The sequence below is a fragment of the Platichthys flesus genome, chromosome 18 (assembly GCF_949316205.1).
Source record: "Platichthys flesus chromosome 18, fPlaFle2.1, whole genome shotgun sequence".
Taxonomy (NCBI): Eukaryota; Metazoa; Chordata; class Actinopteri; order Pleuronectiformes; family Pleuronectidae; genus Platichthys; species Platichthys flesus.
In genome coordinates, this window is record NC_084962.1 from 12,979,177 (window position 1) to 12,999,578 (window position 20,402).

The window sequence follows — 20,402 nt, forward strand, 5'->3', positions numbered from 1 at the left end:
GGGGATTTCAATTATCTACCTTAGCAGCGTGGCTCTCCTGGCCAAAGCCATCCAGCTTCTCCACCTCTTTGATATACAGCAGCTCCGCTTGAGCGGCCTGCATTCGACTGGAAAGCAAAAACATATACAGGAATGTCAACGTCTCGGAATCTTTTCCTTGTGTACAAACTGGAGGAGATGATGCTGAGGTTACCAGTGAGTCTTGTGCTCCTCAGCAACTTTCTGGGTCCACTCCTCAAGCACCTCGTCTCCATTAGGCCAGTTCTAAGAGGAGGGAGACGGCAGCGGCAAGTGAGACGGAGAAGGACGAGGAGAAAGGAGAAGGAGAAGAAACAGGCGATGGGAGATAAGAACATGGCAAGGTGAGGGAAATGTTAGCTGTTGAGTATTAATGAGAAATTAAAACAATCCATAATTTACTCTCTTTCTCAAGCACCGTTTCAAACTGTTCGGCATAAAAGTGACTAAATGAACAAAAGAAAATTGTGTTTATTTAAAAAATGTTCTCACAAGGTGACAAGTGACAAAAGATGGTATTCAGGGCAATGCACACGCACACACACACACACGGGCACATTTACAACCCACTTTGACAGTGAAGATTTAAGGACTCACCACTGGGAAGAGCACGTACTCCCTGAGGAAGTCCTGAGACATGAACTGAGTGAAGTCTCCAAAGTCAGCTGAAAGTCACACAAACACAAACACACATTGAATATGGTGATATGATCTGAGACGTCTGCTCTGAGCGGAGACCCCGGAGTAGCACATTTTCCACATTACAGTGATGTTTATTTCAGCTTTGTTAAATAGTATAACACAGTGTCATCAGAAGCAACCTCCTTAACTAGCAAACTAATAAATCCCAGATTTGTTCCTCATTCCTTATAACTACTCTCATGTGAAGCATTACAAATAAAACTGCATTTCCATTTCACTCCTCCCGATAGGGCCTGTAAGCACATCCTAAGTACTGTTCTGCTGTTTGTCGGACAAGAGGAGGTGCAGCAGATCCTTCCCTCCTGACAGATAAGAGTCTTCCTGATGCTACTGAGGCCAACCTTGGAGCTAATGATAAGCTAACTGTCTGTTTACATTCCCCCGAGACACAGACAGCACCCAGGAACAAGAAGATGGAGTGAGGTTGTGTGTGTGTTAAGACTGATACCATAGGAACTCAAGTGGACTGGGCTCTCCCTGTGGTATGCAGCCATATTAGGTAGTGAAGTCAAGATGACCTGAGAAAGTGCGAGTTTGTGCTCAGTCCTTCTCCCTTGTTCTGTCTGTCTCCCTCTGGTAGATTATCCACATGAGATGTTTGTTCAAGCGTGTGTGTGTTTTACCTTGTACTGCTAGGCCTGCTAGTCTGATCCCCTGCTCTACTGTGCAGTGGAGACGTCCATCCAAAAGCTCCTTCTTCACCTGTAGGTAATACTGGTACCTAGAAAGAAAAAAAGCATTATTCAGATGAGAAGCTAAGTCTGGCATTGGTGTTGAGACAAGACCGGGAACATTTGGGGGCCCAAGGCAAAGGGGACATGGCAGTATCATATATATATATATATACATATATAAATAAAGGCATGGAGTTGGAGGACGCTTCTCCTCCTTCTCTTATGTTTACATACAGTCTATGGATTCTCACAAAAGTGTCGTTGCTGTGGCCTAATGTAATCAGCCGAGCTGTGGGCCCACAGCTCAGGGCCTCAGGTCATTTACCTGCTTTGGCTACCTTGTTGCACTGTCCCTGAGTTGAGATTTTGTTGAGACATTCCTTGTCCCTAGATGGTGATGGTGACAAGACTTTGATTAGCCCCTGACCTTTCCACTCTAAAAATCCCTGGGTCAAGGTATTTGCTGCCACAATAATTTGGGTTTTAACCAAATACTTGCATAACTCTTGCAGGTAAGCAGGTAGAGAATGAAAGGATGTAACTAATGGTAAAACATTCCTGCAAAACATTAACATGTTCACATTGTCATAGTGGGAATGTTAACATGCTGATGTTGGAATGTATCTCAATGTGCTGCTGTACTATACGTCTTGTTTTTACGTATCAGAGTGCATACCACAGCCTCTACAGAAAGTCTGACTATGTGGGTGGTAGAAGAGGCTCTTATTGGCTTTCATGAACTCACCAGGAATTGCCTGTTGGTCAATGTTATTTTTCCAACTCGCCACAGTCTCTGAACACCAATTATGTTAAACGGAGCTGGAAAACATGACGGGTCTCAGTTCAACACGTTTCACCCAAGAAAATAAGAAGAGCTGTGCTCAAGGCATCGCACATTAGAAGCTGAGGGATTGCAGACTTCTACTGAGACACAGAGAGACGTGTTCTCCTGCTCTGGGTTTGTGCAACAGAAAGAGTGCGTCAAGACAGTATTGGCAACAGCATTAGCCGGTAACAACAATGCCAGAGAAGCCGTTCTCAGAATCCAAGTGAGGAATGAGTGAATCACCTCCATTTGAAATACCAGTGACTCATTTTTGACTTGAGAGGAATGCCAAACATATACCAGTAGAGGCTAAACAGAATAATTGAATAGGTCTGTACATTTTCAGCCAAGAGCAAAGCATGTAAAAGGGAGCTGATGCAAATAAGGACTGATTCCATTCTTAAAAAGGGACAACAGCAGCTGGACAAAAGAGAAGAAACACAATTGTGGTGCCAATTTGCAGCAAACTGGGACTTTGTGCCCTGTGGTTTTGGGCAGAGTTGGTTTTGCCAAGCGTAAGCTGATACGATGACATTGCTCAGTGTGCTGAGTCCCACTTGCAGCCTTCACAAGATGCGGTACTGAGTAAGTCCCAAAACCAGGAGGCTGAAATACAACGCGCTCATTAAGTTGCTCAGCTTCTTTTGTCCACTTTTAGCCGTGGTCCAACTGGATGTTTGTCTTTTTAAGAATGGAGTGGCCACACAAGAGGAAGGAGAGGACTGTCAGGGTGACCGGGCTCAGCTGCATAAAAACTTGTGCGACGTTTCCTGTTTGTTGCCATGGTGAGCACAGGCCGAGTCTTTCCAATGTGGGCTGTGAGACACCTTCTCTAACGTCCACACACACACAGTCCTCCGGAGTTACGAGTGGAGGCGGACATGGGACAGTCCATGCATGTGCACAAACTTCTATGAGGAGCTGACTGAACTACAGATGCTTCGTTATTCACTCATCTTTCTTACGCCTCAAACTCCCCGTGGATCCTCGTCGTTCCACTGTTTCTCTTCGTTCGTCACCACCTCACATCTTTCATGTTTTACATTCTCTTTCACATTTTCTCCCCCTCTCCCCCACCTCTTCTTCTTCTCCTTTTCTTTTTTGAGCTTGTCTCAGCGTACCCGTGGGCCTATAATCTGACCCCGCCCTCCTCCTCCTCTCACCCTGTCATTACACCCGTTGGCTGAGTTGCCATTCCGTTCCCGTGGCAACCCTCTAATTAGCCAACCCCAACCACCGCGGCTGCAGCGGAGGGGAGGCGGGGCCTGATGCGGTCTGGAGGGGAGGAGTCTCGCGGGACACAAAACTCTTCGAATGATTGTGGACTTTGTTTTTACAAACTCTCCATGTTTTCCCAGCACTCTCCCAATGGGGTCTGGGGAACTGTTGAGGTTTGACCGTGGTTGGTTCTCATTCTGAGGTTCAACGGTAACAACGTGATGGTGTTTATACGTATGTGAGGCCAGCGGTGAGGAGGCTGACCGTAAACTGTTGAAATAACTATGAACAAGTGAAAGGCTAAAGAAAATACACTTCATTGTAGCCTCATGTCAGAGCCCAAATTACACCAAACAGCCCTAAACATTTTATAGAACTGTGGTTCCCAACTATTTTGGATTTTGACCTTTAATACGAAACTGTGTCTACTTGTGACTCCAGAGTAAAAGTGTTATTTCTCCAAAGGTTGTGACCAGTTCAAAGAGGAGATGAGGGGTGAAATTATCCTGGAATTCACAACAAAAATCGAGAAGTTATAAGAAAACCAGAACAATTTAAATGTTCTTCATATTTTCTCCCCCTGTTCATCATCTCATGTCCTCTAAAACTGTGCTGAGAACTACAGGTTGGAAGTAATGACTCCTACTTTTACAACTTTGGACCTTATTCTGCAAAATTCTACTAATATGTAAACCCTCTAATAAAATATTCCATTCATATTCCCGTCTATATGTTGCAGAGCATAGTCCTGATTATGACTCAAGTCAACATTACATTCTACTTGTTTACACTCGAACCAAGAACCTGCGTCATCAGCCAACTGATGACTGTATAACTTAATGTTGCAACATTCTGTGTAAACTCCAGTGAAATGCTATAAGTGGATTAAGACTTCTACAGATCTACATAATGCAAATAAGGTTCTAAGTGCGCCCTTATTGATGTTAAGGTAATCAGAAAATACCGTTTACTATTTCCGAAAATGTTACATATGTTAAGTGGAAAGTTGTATGAAATGCACAAGCTTCAATGAAGCAAATAATTTGATTTATTATGTCTCCTGCCAAACATACTAATACAAACTGAGATTCCATGTAGCTATGCACAAAGACGTCCCTACAGTCGCACACACCTGGCGTGTGCTGTATGTCTGGCATGCATGTCTGAGTGACATCATTCAGTAATAACAGGTGAACATACATACACCGACATGAGGCACAGCTCTCCTTACTTTGAGTTACTGTGACTTCCACCATGGCAGAGAGCTCTGCTGGCACTCCAGGCAGCCACACAGGCACAAAGAGCCCTTTATATGCCCACGCATGTTGAAGCCTCGCTCAAGACACGCTGCCAGATGTCCGAGTAGCCCGGACAACAATCCTGCAAGCATGTGTGCACGCATGACATTAATGTGTGTATGTGTGCGCAACATATGCCTGAACCCACCCACCCCCTGTGCACCCACCATCTATGCAGTGGTGTGACCCTAACTGCCCCCTCAGCCCCGGGATGGGTGCAGACGCTTGTGTTGGAGGGCAGGAGGATTTCACTTTGAAATGTGTTGAATCAGCAAGGGGCACAACAGAGTACATCTGTGTGTGTGTGTGTGTGTGTGTGTGTGTGTGTGTGTGTGTGTGTGTGTGTGTGTGTGTGTGTGTGTGTGTGTGTGTGTGTGTGTGTGTGTGTGTGTGTGTGTGTGTGTGTGATAACTAGCCGAACAAAGCTAGGATTTCAAGGCTGTTGGGGCTGTTAGCCTTGGGGGCTGCTGGGGCCAGCTGGCCTCGCTCTGGTCAACAGCTCTCTGTTTAGGTTCCTCACTTTCTCTCTCTGGACCACTTTGCTCCTCCTTCATATCAGTGAGCCAGAAGGAACAGAAGGTTTCAGCCACACACATGCACACGCAAACGCACACGCGCACACACACTACACACCTCACGTTCTGGTGATTCACAGAAAATGTAAAGCAGAAGGGGATATCTAATAAAAAAGCTAGTAATATACGGTCAGTATTATTTGGAATTAGTACGAGGAGCAGCCAGGGGTCAATCACTGTGCAGCCGCCTCTGCTGACACACACACACACTCCTGTAAAAGTTTGACAATACTAAACATCTGGATATGAAATGATCTATAAACACAGCCCCATGTTGCAACATCTGAAGTTTCTCTCCATTATTCAATTTCAAGTTTGGCTCTTCGCTGCCATTCCCTCGTGGCCACCTTGGCGTAAATATTGCTATGGTAACACAGTGGAGATATTTACACTGAGAAACACACAATGCTTGATTAGAACTAAGACGAAATAGGTATTTAAATTAAATGATTATTTGGTTACTGAATCACCTTTAAATTGTCATTGTTTTTCAAGCTTGTTCCAGCTTCTGCAATATCAAGGTTTCACAGCAACGTATAGAAAATGTACTTTCTCTGGAGTTAAGACTATTGTATGGCAGTTGTCATGATGTGCATTTTTTACTATTATCTGAGTGTTCATAAACCAAATCAATCATATTTACACTCGACACAAGTCGAGTACAGTGTTTACACAACTCCAGCTTCCTTGCATTACCACCTCAATTGCGCGATAGTTGGTTTATCGGTGTGAAGACGTAACCACAGCGGGGGGGGGGGCAGACATACGCGTATGGGTTTTAAATCCCCGGCTTTGGGTTGATTTACACAGCTGCATGTGGGGAGGAAGAGAGCGAAGGAGAAACAGATGAATGGATGGAAGGACGGGAGGAGAGCGAGATCCAGGATCAGGTTACACATCAGTCAAACTCTGAACTTCAAAAAGACGCGACCACAATGTAAAACTCGCATTATGTTCTTCTCAGTAAATCTCATTTGCTCCCAGACAGAGTGAGATGTCTCTCTGGTTTCTGGCAATACAATTTGACTGATTTGAAAACCCAAGTTAATATGTGATAGAATGTTTTAATTCCCGATGATGTTTGTAAACTCAAAAATGGGAAAATAATATAACTCTTATGCAGTTGATATAGATCAAATGATAAATAATATTAGAAATAACACTGGTTTACATTATTAATTTGAATAATAATTTGTAAATGCATTCCAAACTATTTAACTATATACATTTTGAAGGTAGGGTGTAATTTCTTACTTTTTACTCTTTTGGAGTTTTGTGAAACCAAAGCCCAAAGTCCACAAAAACCCAATCCACTCACTCCACTGTTTTTAACAAACAAGCATATATACATAGACTTTTTTTCTACGAGGACAAATAAATATGTATTCGTTCCAGAAAATGCACATGTGGCCGGCGACCTCAGACCAAATAAATAACAAAGTACGAACCCAAAGCCAAACGTTTTACTTTCTCCGCCCCCACTTTTCCTCTGTCATCCTTTCTTCCATGTCCTACCCTCCCCCCTTCATGAGACCAGGTGTGCAGAAAAAACAACGTTTGAGAACGTGTCTGTACATTTTAAGAGCACCGGTGTCCATGGTCTTTTCAGCAGTGATAGATGGAGCTCTCAAAGGAAAGTACAGATGGTATAAGAGCAAGAGATAAATGCCTTTAAAGATATTTGAATTTAATTAAACCCTTCAACAAGGGTTACTAGGAAATAGAAAATGTCCTGAAATCAGTTTTCTACTTCATGAGGTGGGGAAAAAGAGGAAGGGGCTTTTGGAGAAGCTTGCCTCAGGGGCCATGTATGTTCCTACAATGTGCTGTATTGTGACTAACCCTTCTGACAGGGCTGCAGCTGGCTTCTGAGAGGATTCCTGGGGGAGTGTGCGAGGTGTGTGAGGTGAGCGAGTGTAAGTGTGTGTGCATGTGTGTGTGTGTGTGTGTGTGTGTTTTTAAACTAGACATCCCTCGCCCTCCCCCCTTTACCCCCAGCACTTTTGCTGGGAGGAATGTGTGGTCTGCCTCCTACGCTGGACGGCTGTGCCAACATTCCTGCCTAACATAAGAAAGAGGGAGAGGAAAAGAAAAGGAGGATGAGGGGACCGGGGAGAAAGAGAGTTAAAATGTGGGACTTGAGTGATGAGGAGATCTGCTCTTGATAAACACGGAGTAGGGGATTCACGGTGTACAGGAATCGAACGAGAAAGAGAGGGGGCTTGAGAAAATGAGGCGACCATTGTTCCCTAAATTGCCCCCAAGGCCCCATCATAACCCCTCAACCCCTTAACCCTACACACACACACACACTCCATAAAAGCCTGCAGGGGATTCCTGGAATACCATCCCTTTACCAGAGCAGATCCTGGCCTCTGTATAACGAACCTGCAGACACACACACTCTAGTCTCTCCATCTACCTCACAAACACACACACAAACACAATACCATTATTTTAAATGCAAATCTGGTCCTGCCTCTCAAAAGTACTGAGGGAAATGTATCAACATAAATGGTTGACACACACACACACACAGACACACAGACACACAGACACACAGACACACAGACACACAGACACACACACACACACACACACACACACACACACACACACACACACACACACACACACACACACACACACACACACACACACACACACACACACACACACACACACACAACATGTCAGCTGTGACCTGCAGTTGACCTTTCCCCACATCCAGTGAGGCAGAAGCCGCAAATTCACCAGCTCATTGCAAGGTCTGCAGACACAGAGGGTGTGTGTGTGTGTGTGTCTGTATGAAGATGAGAAACAACCTCAAATGATAGACTGTCCACTACACACTCACCCCAGGACGCCCCTTTACCAGCTCGCCAACCTGCTAATTGTCACCATCTCACACACACACACCCACACACACACAAACACACACACACACACAGACATATATGGACTCCCATTGTGATATTAGAACAACATGGCGGCTGCGGCTGCTGCTAATGTAAATGTACCTGTCTGTGAGCAGCTGTATTCAACCATCACATGTCAAAACAGTCATCAGGCCGGAGTCAAGTAATACTTCAACATTTCAGGGACACACTTATGTTCTTTTCTTTCTGCCCTCGCTCTTTCTAAAAGATGGCGCCAGTCAGTGTCAGTACACATTAAACAATCTGTCACTTATTCATCACAGACACGTCAATTGTGACTTTGTTTGTTACTACACCTCATTGCTGGAGCACAGAAGGTACATGACTGTGTTTGTGGAGCCAAAAGGAAAACCTCATCCCCATGTGGGCAGTAAAGGTCTGTTATGTTCAGGAATCAGGTAAAGAACGTAAATAAAATAACTAACTCCCTCTGAAGTTGTGATGTGTTGAAGGAACAATTCCACATTTACTTTTCACACTTTTATGCATTTTTTTCAACTGTCAACATCTCATCCGGCTACTTTTGGGTTCAAGTTTCAATTTAGAAGGTGAAAAACACTATTTTGTACGATATGCATATACGTCCTGATGTCATCACCAATACCTAAAAGCGCGAGGACCCTACTGTTTCTTTAATCTTTGGTCTTTCAAAGCACTGTTGAGGACCTACATGCTCACAAACCTCACAAAACCTTGCACATAGCTCAAGTCTGGTGAAAATATATATTTTCTGTGTGTCATGATGATGTGATGAAATTGCTCCTTGTGCAACCTCTAGAATCTGCATTTTCAGATGTTTCTGAGTTGTCAGCATCTTTGTCACTCAAGGATCATACTGTCCCTCCATAATAACTGCATCTGCACACCCTGACCTCTCTAAAAGCTATTTTCCACCTCTAACCCGTTTTGCGAGTGTCTGAAGAATCTTTACCTTGTGGCCTCTTGCTCCAGCCGGGAAACGTTGGGCACGTAGAACATGACACCGAAGAAGAGGAGTGGCTCATTGCCGAACTTGTCCAGCTGCTTCTTTAGAGGTTTCTCCAGCTCCACCCAGCGCTGGGCCGGGGTCTGCGTCTTTCCCTGGAACCACAGCCCGAAGAAATGGGTCTGGAAGAGACAGAGGGAAGGACATTGTGGTGCACAAGGTCAAGGGGGTGGTGTTGAAGCAAAGCAATGATGACTTAGGTAAGCATGATGGAGCGAGAGGAGGAAATCAGCAGGGATAGAGAAAGGTAATGGAAGCAAATGGAAAGGACAATGTTTTGGGATGGGAATAAGGAATTCGAAGGGACAGAGAGAAATAGGCTCAGGAGTTGAAAAATTCACTGAGAACAAATTATGGCAAACAGAGGGGGGATTCATAGCAGCTGATCAAACCTTTGACGTCAGCATCATAACTCTATTAAACATGAATATTAGAGAGAGAAGGAAAAGGCGATGAGCTTATCTCACAATATCAATCTGGGAATAGATATGCTCATTTAGAATTCACATTTCAGGTGTATACGCGGCAAGAACACTGAGAAAGTTACATTCTTTAATGTGTCAGGAAACGTATGTAGAACATGCTGAGCCAATAACAACACTGCTTAAAACATTGCCCCTACTCAGACTGATCATACTGATTTATTGCCTCTGATCAGCTACTGTCCTGCAGCCATGCAGGTGCCTATAAATATAAACACCGGGGCAGGTGACGACATGTTGAGATAATTTCCTGTCACATTAAGTTTGATATATTTCAATCACATCAAAACAGACACTGCTTGAAGCCCTGTGGGACCTATCTAAATTCATCTGCAATTTGTGAACGACAGTGGGTCGTGAAACATGACGCTGTTGCCATTTTCTCCCCACTGTGTGTGATATACTGTGTATAAAATGTTTGCATATGGTGCGAGTGTCGGCGAACTTTTTTTTTTTTAGGCGTCACCTTGCAATTTAGAAACACACAATGACGTTTCAATGGCTTTGTGTGTTTGTCTTATCTGTTTCCAGAATAAGTAAGCACACCTGTTGCTTCTGTGTGGTTTGACTCTATTATAATGAAAGTAAAGCTGCTTTCAGACATGCCCTGAACTCATGTGTGAGCACAAATGGCCGAGTGAGAGCCTCCGGATTATCTGCAGACTTTCTCAACCTGGCCTCCTAGAGATCACAGCAGGGGATCCCCCAATGGATTCACCCCGAGCGAGTGGGGGGGTTGATGATGCATCTAACGAGCGACAGACACCAAAAAATAAAAGAAAAAAAAATATCTCCTCCAGCAAACGCGCTGACACACACGTAGTAGACCTCGTCAAAGATGTCAAGAGAGCTCAGCCCCTAATCTCGACCTTGACCAATTCTTGCCAAACCCGAACCTAACCACAATTCACATATAACCCCTAACATACACATAACCAGGTCCTCCAAACTGAAGTTTGCCTCATTAGGGCTGAGCTTTGGTCCTGATAGTGTTTATTCTGGAAAAGGTCCTCAAAGCGCCAAAAGAAATGAGCTCACATACAAACACACAGATAGAGTCCTGAGATAGCGTGCATGCATGTGGCAGACTGCGACTGAAGCTGAGGCGTCACACAACATTATTTACAACATCACTGACACCTGGGAAATACCACAACACTATGTTAGAACGCACAGCTACAAAGCCCCTCCCTCTCACTTTGTAAGCAGCCAAGTGAGCGCAGACACACACACACACAGAGACACACTCGAACACAAGTATTCATCAAAGTCAATGAGCAAACACACTCACATTCTTCCTCTCGTCTGTAAGACAAAGTACCTTTCACACACAAAACAACTGCACAAACAGACAATTAACACCATGGAAAGCTTTGCACGTCTTTTTCGAGTCACGAGCAATGACAGACAGAAAAGAAAGATGATTTAGAGTAAAAGGTGTAAATCAAGAGAAATATGAGAAGAATGAGTATGAGAGAGAGAGAGAGAGAGAGAGAGAGAGAGAGAGAGAGAGAGAGAGAGAGAGAGAGAGAGAGAGAGAGAGAGAGAGAGAGAGAGAGAGAGAGAGAATGGACAGGAGGGGTCAAGAGGGACAGGGGGATGAGCGATATCTCTTTCTTCTGGGGTGAAAAGAGGACAGCGGTAGCCACGCTTCGTTAGAGACAGACAAGGACGCTGCAGGAGAGGGACACGAGAGGGCAGGGAGACCTACATGGGGTGAGGGAGGGAGAGACGCGTGGCCATCACACGCACAAAACACACGCACAAGCTGACAATGCATCCATAACTGTGCTGAAGGGAAAAGTGAGTGTTTTCTTCATGGTGTAGGTCTAATCTCACCTGATGCTGATGATAATCAAGCATGACACTTGTTTATACATTTACAACAGGAGCCTGGTTTGAATCCATTATAATCTATTTACCAAAGTAAACATAAAAACAGAGCGAAAGTTCCTGATGGACGTTTCCAGACAAATGAGCTGACAATTTTACGATTAAAGCAAAAACAGGAAACAAGTGTCAGAGAACAAACGTACCTCTCGCAGCTCCAGCCTTTGGGCCACCGCCTCCAGACATTCCTGTCCTGTGCTCTCCACCGACAGAGTGCATTCAATCACGTTGCTGTCCAGCAGGCGAATCCGTGTTACAAAGTAGTTCTTGCTCAGGACGTTGTAGCGCCGCGTGCGCCACGGCTTCAGCCTGAAGGGCATGGCTGGGCCGGGGGTCGCGGCGGACTCACGGCTGAGTCGAAGGTCAAAAGTCAATTGTGGGGGAGCACCCCAAGCGGAGAGAGGGGTGGGCGGACTCTACGACCTGGCCACTGCCCTCCTCACTCTCACGCGACGCCAGCCACGCCACCGGGTGGAGAGATGCACCCTGGCAAGGCACTGGCCCATTCCCAAAGATGCCCGGAGAGGAGGACGAGGATGACGAGGTGGAGGAGGAAGAACGGGTGCTGCAGGGAGAGATGGGAAAAAGAGAAGGATTAGAATATCTTGAGAACTATCTACAGGCAGTTGTGTGAGTGGACCGCAAACCCCTCAACGCCATCATTCTGCCTACCTCCCATATACTAGCACAAACAAATTAGGCGAGTGCTACGACGTTTGCAGCGGCAGCCCTGGCACGGTAGCAGACAGCTTTGTCCTACAGTTGCAGCAGCTGTGCTCTCCGTAGTCCCGTGAGGCCCCGCGTCGGGCTGAGCTGGTAGACAGAGATGTGAGGCTATGGATGAATGGATATCAAACAGCAGAGCGCAGACATCCATCTGAGCCCAGCAGCTGGCTTTGAGGAGCTAATGGAGCTTCTAAAGTCTCATATCTGCCTGTGTGGGAGGGCTTTTCCTTTTTATCTCCCCCCCCTCTCCCCCTCTTGGCCCCAGCAGCAGCACAGGGCCAGACATTGTCGCGTACAGTGTCGCAGAGTGTAAGATCACACACATTTGGTGGTGATGGTGGTGGTGGCACATGTGCTTCCACAGACACTGCTCCACAAAACAGAACAAGCTGAATTGATGTTGTCAGTAAAAGCTCGTAAAACTGTTAATAACTGCAACATCACAAGGAAACAGGGCAACACACAAACACACTCTCTGTGGCTTTAAGGTTGAGAAAAGTCTTTGGGGAAAATGTTGTATACATCTCTAGATTAGTCATCAGTTCTTAGCTTTCATGTCTTGAATGAGGACGCAACTTTCAAAGTAGCGCATGACAGACAGACACACACACACACCTGTAGTACGCCTTATAAAGCCACCACTTAGAGGCAGGCATACAAAGATGAGCTGTGAACTATGCGGTTTAGCCAGGCGATTTCTAAGAAATACCAAAGACGCTTAATTAATAAAGCTGTGGCCTCTTTGTCGTTTTGTTGAACTAGATCACAAGATCAAAAAATTGAATATTACTCAGTAGAGTTCATTCCTCCACCAAGGACCCTCATGAAACCACATATAAAATCACTAGATCCTGATTTATATGTGGATCAGCACCAAATTACAAACACCAATAAATATCAGTGCACTAAACAAAAGATCCATGAATTATCTCCTGAGAAATCAAGGAAATAAAAAATCATAATCCTTCAATTAAAATAGCCCCATCTCTCAATGTTAAAGAAAGTGAAACTAAATTACTGGATCTGCACCAACATTTATTGCCCCAACCCTCCACAGAATTTCATGGAAATCGGTTGTGTAGATTTTGTGTAATCCTGCTGACAGGCAAACAGATGCATAAGGTTACATGCACCCTACAGCAGGGGAAGGAAACAGCAACCCCTCCTCCGTGAAAAAACACTGACTCAAGTCACTGACAAAGCTGGCAACGCAGGTCAAAAACCTTAAGGGTTACAAGAGATAGGAAGGGATGAGCATGGAAATCGAGAGACCGGAAAATGTGTTAAACAATAACAAACGAGGACGAGAGAAAAGACGTACAAATGGGGGGGGAAGAGACCCAACTGTGGCATGTCAACGCTCCAGTGACCAGGAGAGGAGAAAACAGGGGGGGGAGAAAAAGTAGAAGGAGGAGGAGTAAGACTGAGTGGATGTGTTGCTTCTTGTCCTGGGCTCTGGCAATGTGCTGTTGATAGTCAGCTTGGACCCAGGCCCAGATTCTTTACCCTGACTGGAAAAACAGAGCACACCTGACACAAGTATGCACCACAAGGAAGGTAGAGTGCATGTGCGTGTGTGTGAATGTGTGTGTGTGTGTTTGTGTGCCCAGGCTGGATGAAAGACAGCAAGAAGCTGCTAAAGCCCTGACTTCAAGCTTTGTTGTTTGCAACTATCTGAATCACACTCAAAACCCGTGTCCGCCTTAGGAGTGTAACACATTCCTAAATCGTGAATCCTTGTGAAAACAGCTTACTATAATGTGGCATCATCATATTATTGGATGTTTTTATTGGGCGTCCTTGCCAACACACACGCACAAGCACACACACACACTCAAAGCTAAAAGCCACAGAAAAGTGAATAGTTAAGCAAAAATGGCAGAGTAAGTCAGCTTTCTTTAAGAATATGTGGCTGTCCTGACCCCCTGCCATCACCTAACCTGAACCTCAGACCCCCCCCCCCCCCCCCCGTCTCACGCTTTGGGGAAGTGACATCACAGATTGACGGTAAAATCCTCGCCTGAAAAAAATGCCTCCAAAAATGTTCCCATGCTCGCAGGCCAAAAAGATCCCTGTCAGAAAAAGGCTCATACAGACACAGATAAACACACAAAGACAAATAAAGACGCATACTTTCACTGTGTAGTGTACAAACATAGACAGGCATGAACAGGGCACGCCGCAAACACACCATCACACACACACACACACACACACACAATCGCACACACACCCACCAGGTTCTCCAGAGGTTAGCCAAAGGACCAGACAGCAGTTAGTGCAACTCTAAACTAGTAATCAGTGGCATGGTTTGGGAGTGTGTGGTTGAGGAAAACCAGACAGACACACAGACAATAGCTTGGGAACAAACCCACTCCTCGACGCAGAATGCGGCTGCGATGCCACTACAGCGCTGCAGCAGCATTCCCTCCCGACCGTCGTGTTTATTTCCAGCGTGTAAAAACAGCGTATACGTTTATGAATTTGCACGTTGTAATTTTGCGGCGTGGAGAAAAACGAGAGGGAAAACTGAGGGATGAGGGTTGTTTTTCTTTTTCCAGGGGCAGGAGAGCTTTGACTAAATATATATGAAACCATTCCCATCTTTTGTTGTGATTCTTTCTTTGTCCCCCGAGCTGGTGCGGCGAGGGGCAAAAAGGTGGGTTTTCTTTCTGTCTATTTTAAAAACACATGAACCCGAGAATATCATGTTTCCTGCTATGTTTGCCGATGCATTGAGTGATGACATTAATCACTTTTTCTTAAATTAAGCAATGTTTAGTGTCCAAAGAGCAAACCGGACCAGAATAAAGCCACCTCACAGATCTTTAACTTAACACTTATATTAAACTTAACGTGTTGTTCAGGTAAACGTTCCATGCAGTCTGACAGATTCATCTTTTCTTCAAGTCAGAAAGTGTCACCGTGACAAATTTAAACAAAGATGGCTGACCGACCAGTCCAAACCTTTTTTTAATTCATGTGAAGTAGTGAGTAGTTTTGATTGTTAATAAGCCCCTCCCCACATTCTGAGGGGGGTTGCACAGTTTTATAATTACACCCGATAAGGACTCAAAAGATATTATCCGACATGCACCTGAAAATTACTCAAACTTTTTCGGGTTTCATGCAAGTTCAAGTCAACAACATTTTAACCAGCTCGTGGAGCAAATAGCATTAGTTTAATTAGCTAGTTAGCCCAGTTGATCCACCAGCAACCGTTTTCACTTCAGACAGATAAACAACAGTGGCTGGTCTGAAATGAGAAGCCTGCTTTTGCTTATTTCAGTCTCTCTTTAAACACCAGCTGTTTTTACACAGAGTTTCAAGTGGTATTTCCAAGCAACTTATCGGGAACTCGATGTTATGCTGATGTTATGCGTTAACATCTGGCAGACGATGGACATAGTATCAGTTTAAAACACGGCTGACAGACAGATCTCCAGCCTCAGGGTGCTGGATGTTTTTAATGCAGTGACGTCTGTATTTGCTCAGGTGTGTATTCAGCTCGCAGGGATCTCAAAATAAAATAATAACAGCCAAACCAAACACCACAGCTGGGACACACACCACAACCTGTCAAATAAACACAACCAGACAGTTGCATTTAAGTGCTTGTCCGCAGACAGAACTCCTTAAATATTTCATTATGTTTGTATCAAAACACTTTTTACACAACTGCTAAAAAGAGAAGTTGTACAACTACTCTGGTGTGTCTGCAACGAAGCACGGGAGCTGATCTGGGCTCTGCTGTGTGTGCGCTCCGTCTCGCGGCGGCCCGTCTGCCGCCTCGCTCCATTCACTGCCACACAATGGCGGGAACAAAACAGCACTTTGTCGCCTACTGGTAAGACCATTAGGCCAACGAGGGCCGAGGACGCAAGTGTAGCGTGTGTAACTCAATCAATCTAATCTCTGTTGCTCGTCTGTCTGGAATCCCCCCCACCCCTCCTGTTACACACTAACGCTGGAGCAAAACAAACGGGGTTAAGTGCCTCTGCACTTAAGTCCTCTTTCTCCATCGTACTGTTTTTACAATCTACTCTAGGAAACTAAACCAGGCCTGGATCAAATACTATAAGTGCACATTGAGTTTTATTGTACATGGTAAAGAACTAATGAGTGTCTCTTCATAGAATGGTCTTCAGAATCTCCGAAAATATGAGCATTGTGATTTCCCAGTGCCCAACGGGACTTTTCTGAAATGTTTTCGTTTTCTCTGACCAACAGCAAAGAACTCTCAAATATTCATTTAATTATCATATGAGTCAGATTACCAGTGGTTCACATTTCAAGCTCACATGTAAGGCCCAAATCACAATTTCAGTTCAGCTCGAATGGAACTCAGTAGAACACATCCAACAGTTCGCCTAAATTACAACCAGTCATAAATAAGATTTTTTTTTCTCAGGATCCATTAATTACATTTTAAGAAATTCACAAAAAGTGTCAGAAAAACTCCCTTTTCCTAGATCTGCTGTTTGATCCATTGACCAGGTTCTTTCCTGACCAGTACCACATCTTTCCAACAAGTTCCATGCCAATACGCTCTGTAGTTTTGGCGTAATCCTGCTAAATAACTAACAAATGCATCAGAAAAACAGCTAATCATCATGTTTAAGAACCAGACAATGTTTGGAATGGATTGAAAGGTGACTTATGAGTAGATCCAGCATCGACTTGTGGTGTCAACACAAAAGAGTGAGCAGTCACACCGACAACAGCAAATAAAAACTTTTTATTATACGTGTCTAAGAGCTTTGCCTCTTCCTGTATCTGGTCATTAAGACTAAAGACTCTGAAAACACTATTACAGCAGTGTCTGCACCAAAACAGCCAGATCTGGTCTCATATTTCCAAAATCTTCTTAGGACTTTGATCCCCTTGTGCCCCGCTGGCTTAGCATGGAGCTCAGTAGTGAGATGTTTTGGGGAAACACGGCTCTGAAGTCTGCACACACACACACACACACACACACACACACACACACATTCCTGAACACATGCAGCCACAGTCTGTGAGTAAGAGCAGACCCTGGGAGCTGGCCCTGGATTAGACCGTCCTATTGGGCAGTAAAACACACATTTAGTGTTTGATATTTGAAAAAAGAAAAACACACACACACGGACACACACTTTGCATGCACAGTAGGAATAGTTCTCCAGGCGAGCCTCAGGGACAGCAGGACACACCACCAGGGCCTTCTTTGTTATCCGACACTGGCCCATGTGTGTTTCTTACTGAACCAGAGGACTATGTGTGTGTGTGTGTGTGTGTGTGTGTGTGTGTGTGTGTACTTTCGTGCATAAAAAAGCCTTGATATTTCCTCAGTATTCACCATACTTTTAATTTCCGTGCACACATCCTCTAATGCCCTTGCCCGTACACACACAAACACACTGCCTGACACACACAAACACTAGCAGCTGCAACAGATGGTGGAGCCAGGCGGCCAGACAGTGTGTTTCTAACAAGCGCATCTGCTTTTTCACTTTTCAGCTCCCTCTGTTTTTTGTCTCCAGCTCCATCTATGACACAAAGATGCATACACGCACACACACACACACACACACTCACTGCACGTGCACACACACTCATGCCTGCACACATTTTCTCTATTATATGAGAACACAGTGATGGTGACAGACACGCTGTTCACACAGAGGTGACATCCAGACTGCGAAGGAGCCTTGTCTGTAACTTCACACACACACACACACACACACACACACACACACACACACACACACACACACACACACACACACACACACACACACACACACACACACACACACACACACACACACACACACACACACACACACACACACACACACACACACACACACACACACACACACACACACACACACACACACACACACACACACACACACACACACACACACACACACAGTAGAAAGAATACAGGATAATGCAAAGGCTAAAATATATTCAGAATTGTAAAAATGAGAAGGCTCCTGCATCATTTATTCATGGTAGCTAAGTTTAAAGTGATGATTTTATACTTCTGTGATACCTGCTTTTATCTACTAATATAACGTCCGGAACACTTTTAAAAACTTTATATTACTGGTAGTTGATAATTTAACAAAAAAATCTTGATGCTCAGATGATTCATTCATGTGTTACAATTCCCCTGCACCATCTAATGCAAACAGACATGCAGTATCTGCCCGTATGTGACTATTTGACTGAGTTAAACTTTTTTTGCAGCAGGCAAAAGTAGTCAGAACTTTGGAGTATTCACAAAAGAAAAAATCCACTTGTTCTGTATAAAATGCTGTAAACCTACTACTGCAGAACCACAGTGTTCACAGTGGACGACTTACTGCACAGGTGTGGACCAGAAACATCCTAAAACCAAAGAAACTACAGACGAACTGTAGAATAATATATGGCCCACAGGCTGCAGTGCTGTATACACATTTGACAACAATAGATAAACGGTGAATACCCAGTGTTTCAGGCTGGTGCATCCATCTGAACTATCTCACTACAACAAGAGAAGTAGGAGGATGAAAGAGGGACACAGCCCAACACTGACCAGAGACCAGTTTCCCCAAACCAACAATGACGCAGCGCTGCCGCTGCTCTGAGATCTGCCGACTGATGTTCTGGAGGCTCGGAGAGTTGTAGATATGATTGAGAGGAACCGTGGGAGGAGGTGCAGGGTCTCTGCTAAATGCAGAACAAAGCGTGGGTGATTCCCAGCATCTGAATGAGAAAATAAAAGCTTTGGAGAGATAAGGGAGGATGTGGAAGGATGGGGCAGAGGGCGCCGTTATCATGTTGGTACAGTTGGTCGGGAGAAAGGGGAGGAGGTGGGGGTGAGGGCGGGAGGGAGGGAGTGAGTGAGTAAACATACGACCATGAGACTGACTCTCCACCTCAACAACGCAAAACATGGTGGGACCATCAGCCCGTCGGCCACAGCGGCTTTTCCAGCCGTGGTGCTGTTCATTTTTTCCATCTCTCCCCCCCCCCCCCCCCCCCTTCATCTCCTGGGAACTACGCTTGCATAAACCGTGGTCACAAATACAACTACACACACACACACATAGAAAAACACACTCAATCGCCAAAAAAAAGCCAGAAGCCACGGAGTGTTCTCTCACAGCCGAACCCTCGGGCACAAACATTAACAGGGACTTCAATGGCAGCGGGTTTACAGGCCAATGAAAGAAGCAACACTTTGGGTTTGCTACTGTTTACATCCGGCTGCATCCAAACACACATAACGGCCGTGAGGAAGGGAAAATTCACACATTCTGAACCTGACATCAAATGGAAAACACTCTCTGCTTGATCTCACTCCCTCACACACACACACACACACACACACAAACCCACACACAAACCCCAGTACATACATTTAGACCAATAGGTCGACCACATCATGGAAAAAGTCCCATGCTCCTTCAGTTGTGAGCGGATGAGAAGGGAAGAGGGGGGGTGTGTCTCTCCAGGGTGGAGGGGGCGGGGGCTGAAGGTGGCTGACAAGTCCTCCGGAGCACCTGGAAGGAGCCTAGGGTGGAGTGTGGGAGAGTTGGGGCAGGTCGCGACACGTTCTCGGCTCTGTTGTTGTCTGCCCGGGCTGCCAGAGAGAGCGGCACTTACACAACTCAGAGATCCTCTAACAAAAGCACCTCTGCAGGTCTGAGTACACTCACCACACACACACACACACACACACAAAATACTGCTCAAATGAACAGGAGTCACCACTGACTCTGATCATTCTGTTGTTCATTGACTTTCTGTAGATTAAACCGTGAAACAAATCTCCTTAGAGGCGACACCAGCATGAGAAATGCCTCAGCTACTGCAGAAAATACCGGTTTCTAATCTCAGGTATTTGGATCTATATACAGATAAGATTCCATTTCTTTAAATTTGTATAAAAAGAAATGCCAGATAAAACTGAAATGTGCTTTTTCCAGAAATCTGATTGGGGCTCTGAATGTGCCGATCTGCAAAGTCCAGGTATCGTACTGGCAAGGGGGGAAAAAATGGTATTAGGAGGAACCAAATATAGATATAGG

General features: G+C 45.0%; 1 protein-coding gene across 1 annotated transcript in view; it reads right to left on the reverse strand.

The window, feature by feature from the left end:
• The window catches only part of LOC133973408 (tyrosine-protein phosphatase non-receptor type 14-like), a 34,166-nt gene that overhangs the window by 11,026 nt on the left and 2,738 nt on the right, over positions 1-20,402 (reverse strand). The window contains exons 2-7 of the mRNA XM_062411252.1: positions 11,754-12,172; positions 9,182-9,357; positions 1,344-1,441; positions 616-683; positions 194-264; positions 20-107 (exon numbers count right to left, since the gene is read on the reverse strand). Coding sequence (XP_062267236.1) covers positions 20-107; positions 194-264; positions 616-683; positions 1,344-1,441; positions 9,182-9,357; positions 11,754-11,927 — 675 coding nt within the window. The 5' untranslated portion in view covers positions 11,928-12,172. The remainder of the gene's footprint in view (positions 1-19; positions 108-193; positions 265-615; positions 684-1,343; positions 1,442-9,181; positions 9,358-11,753; positions 12,173-20,402) is intronic.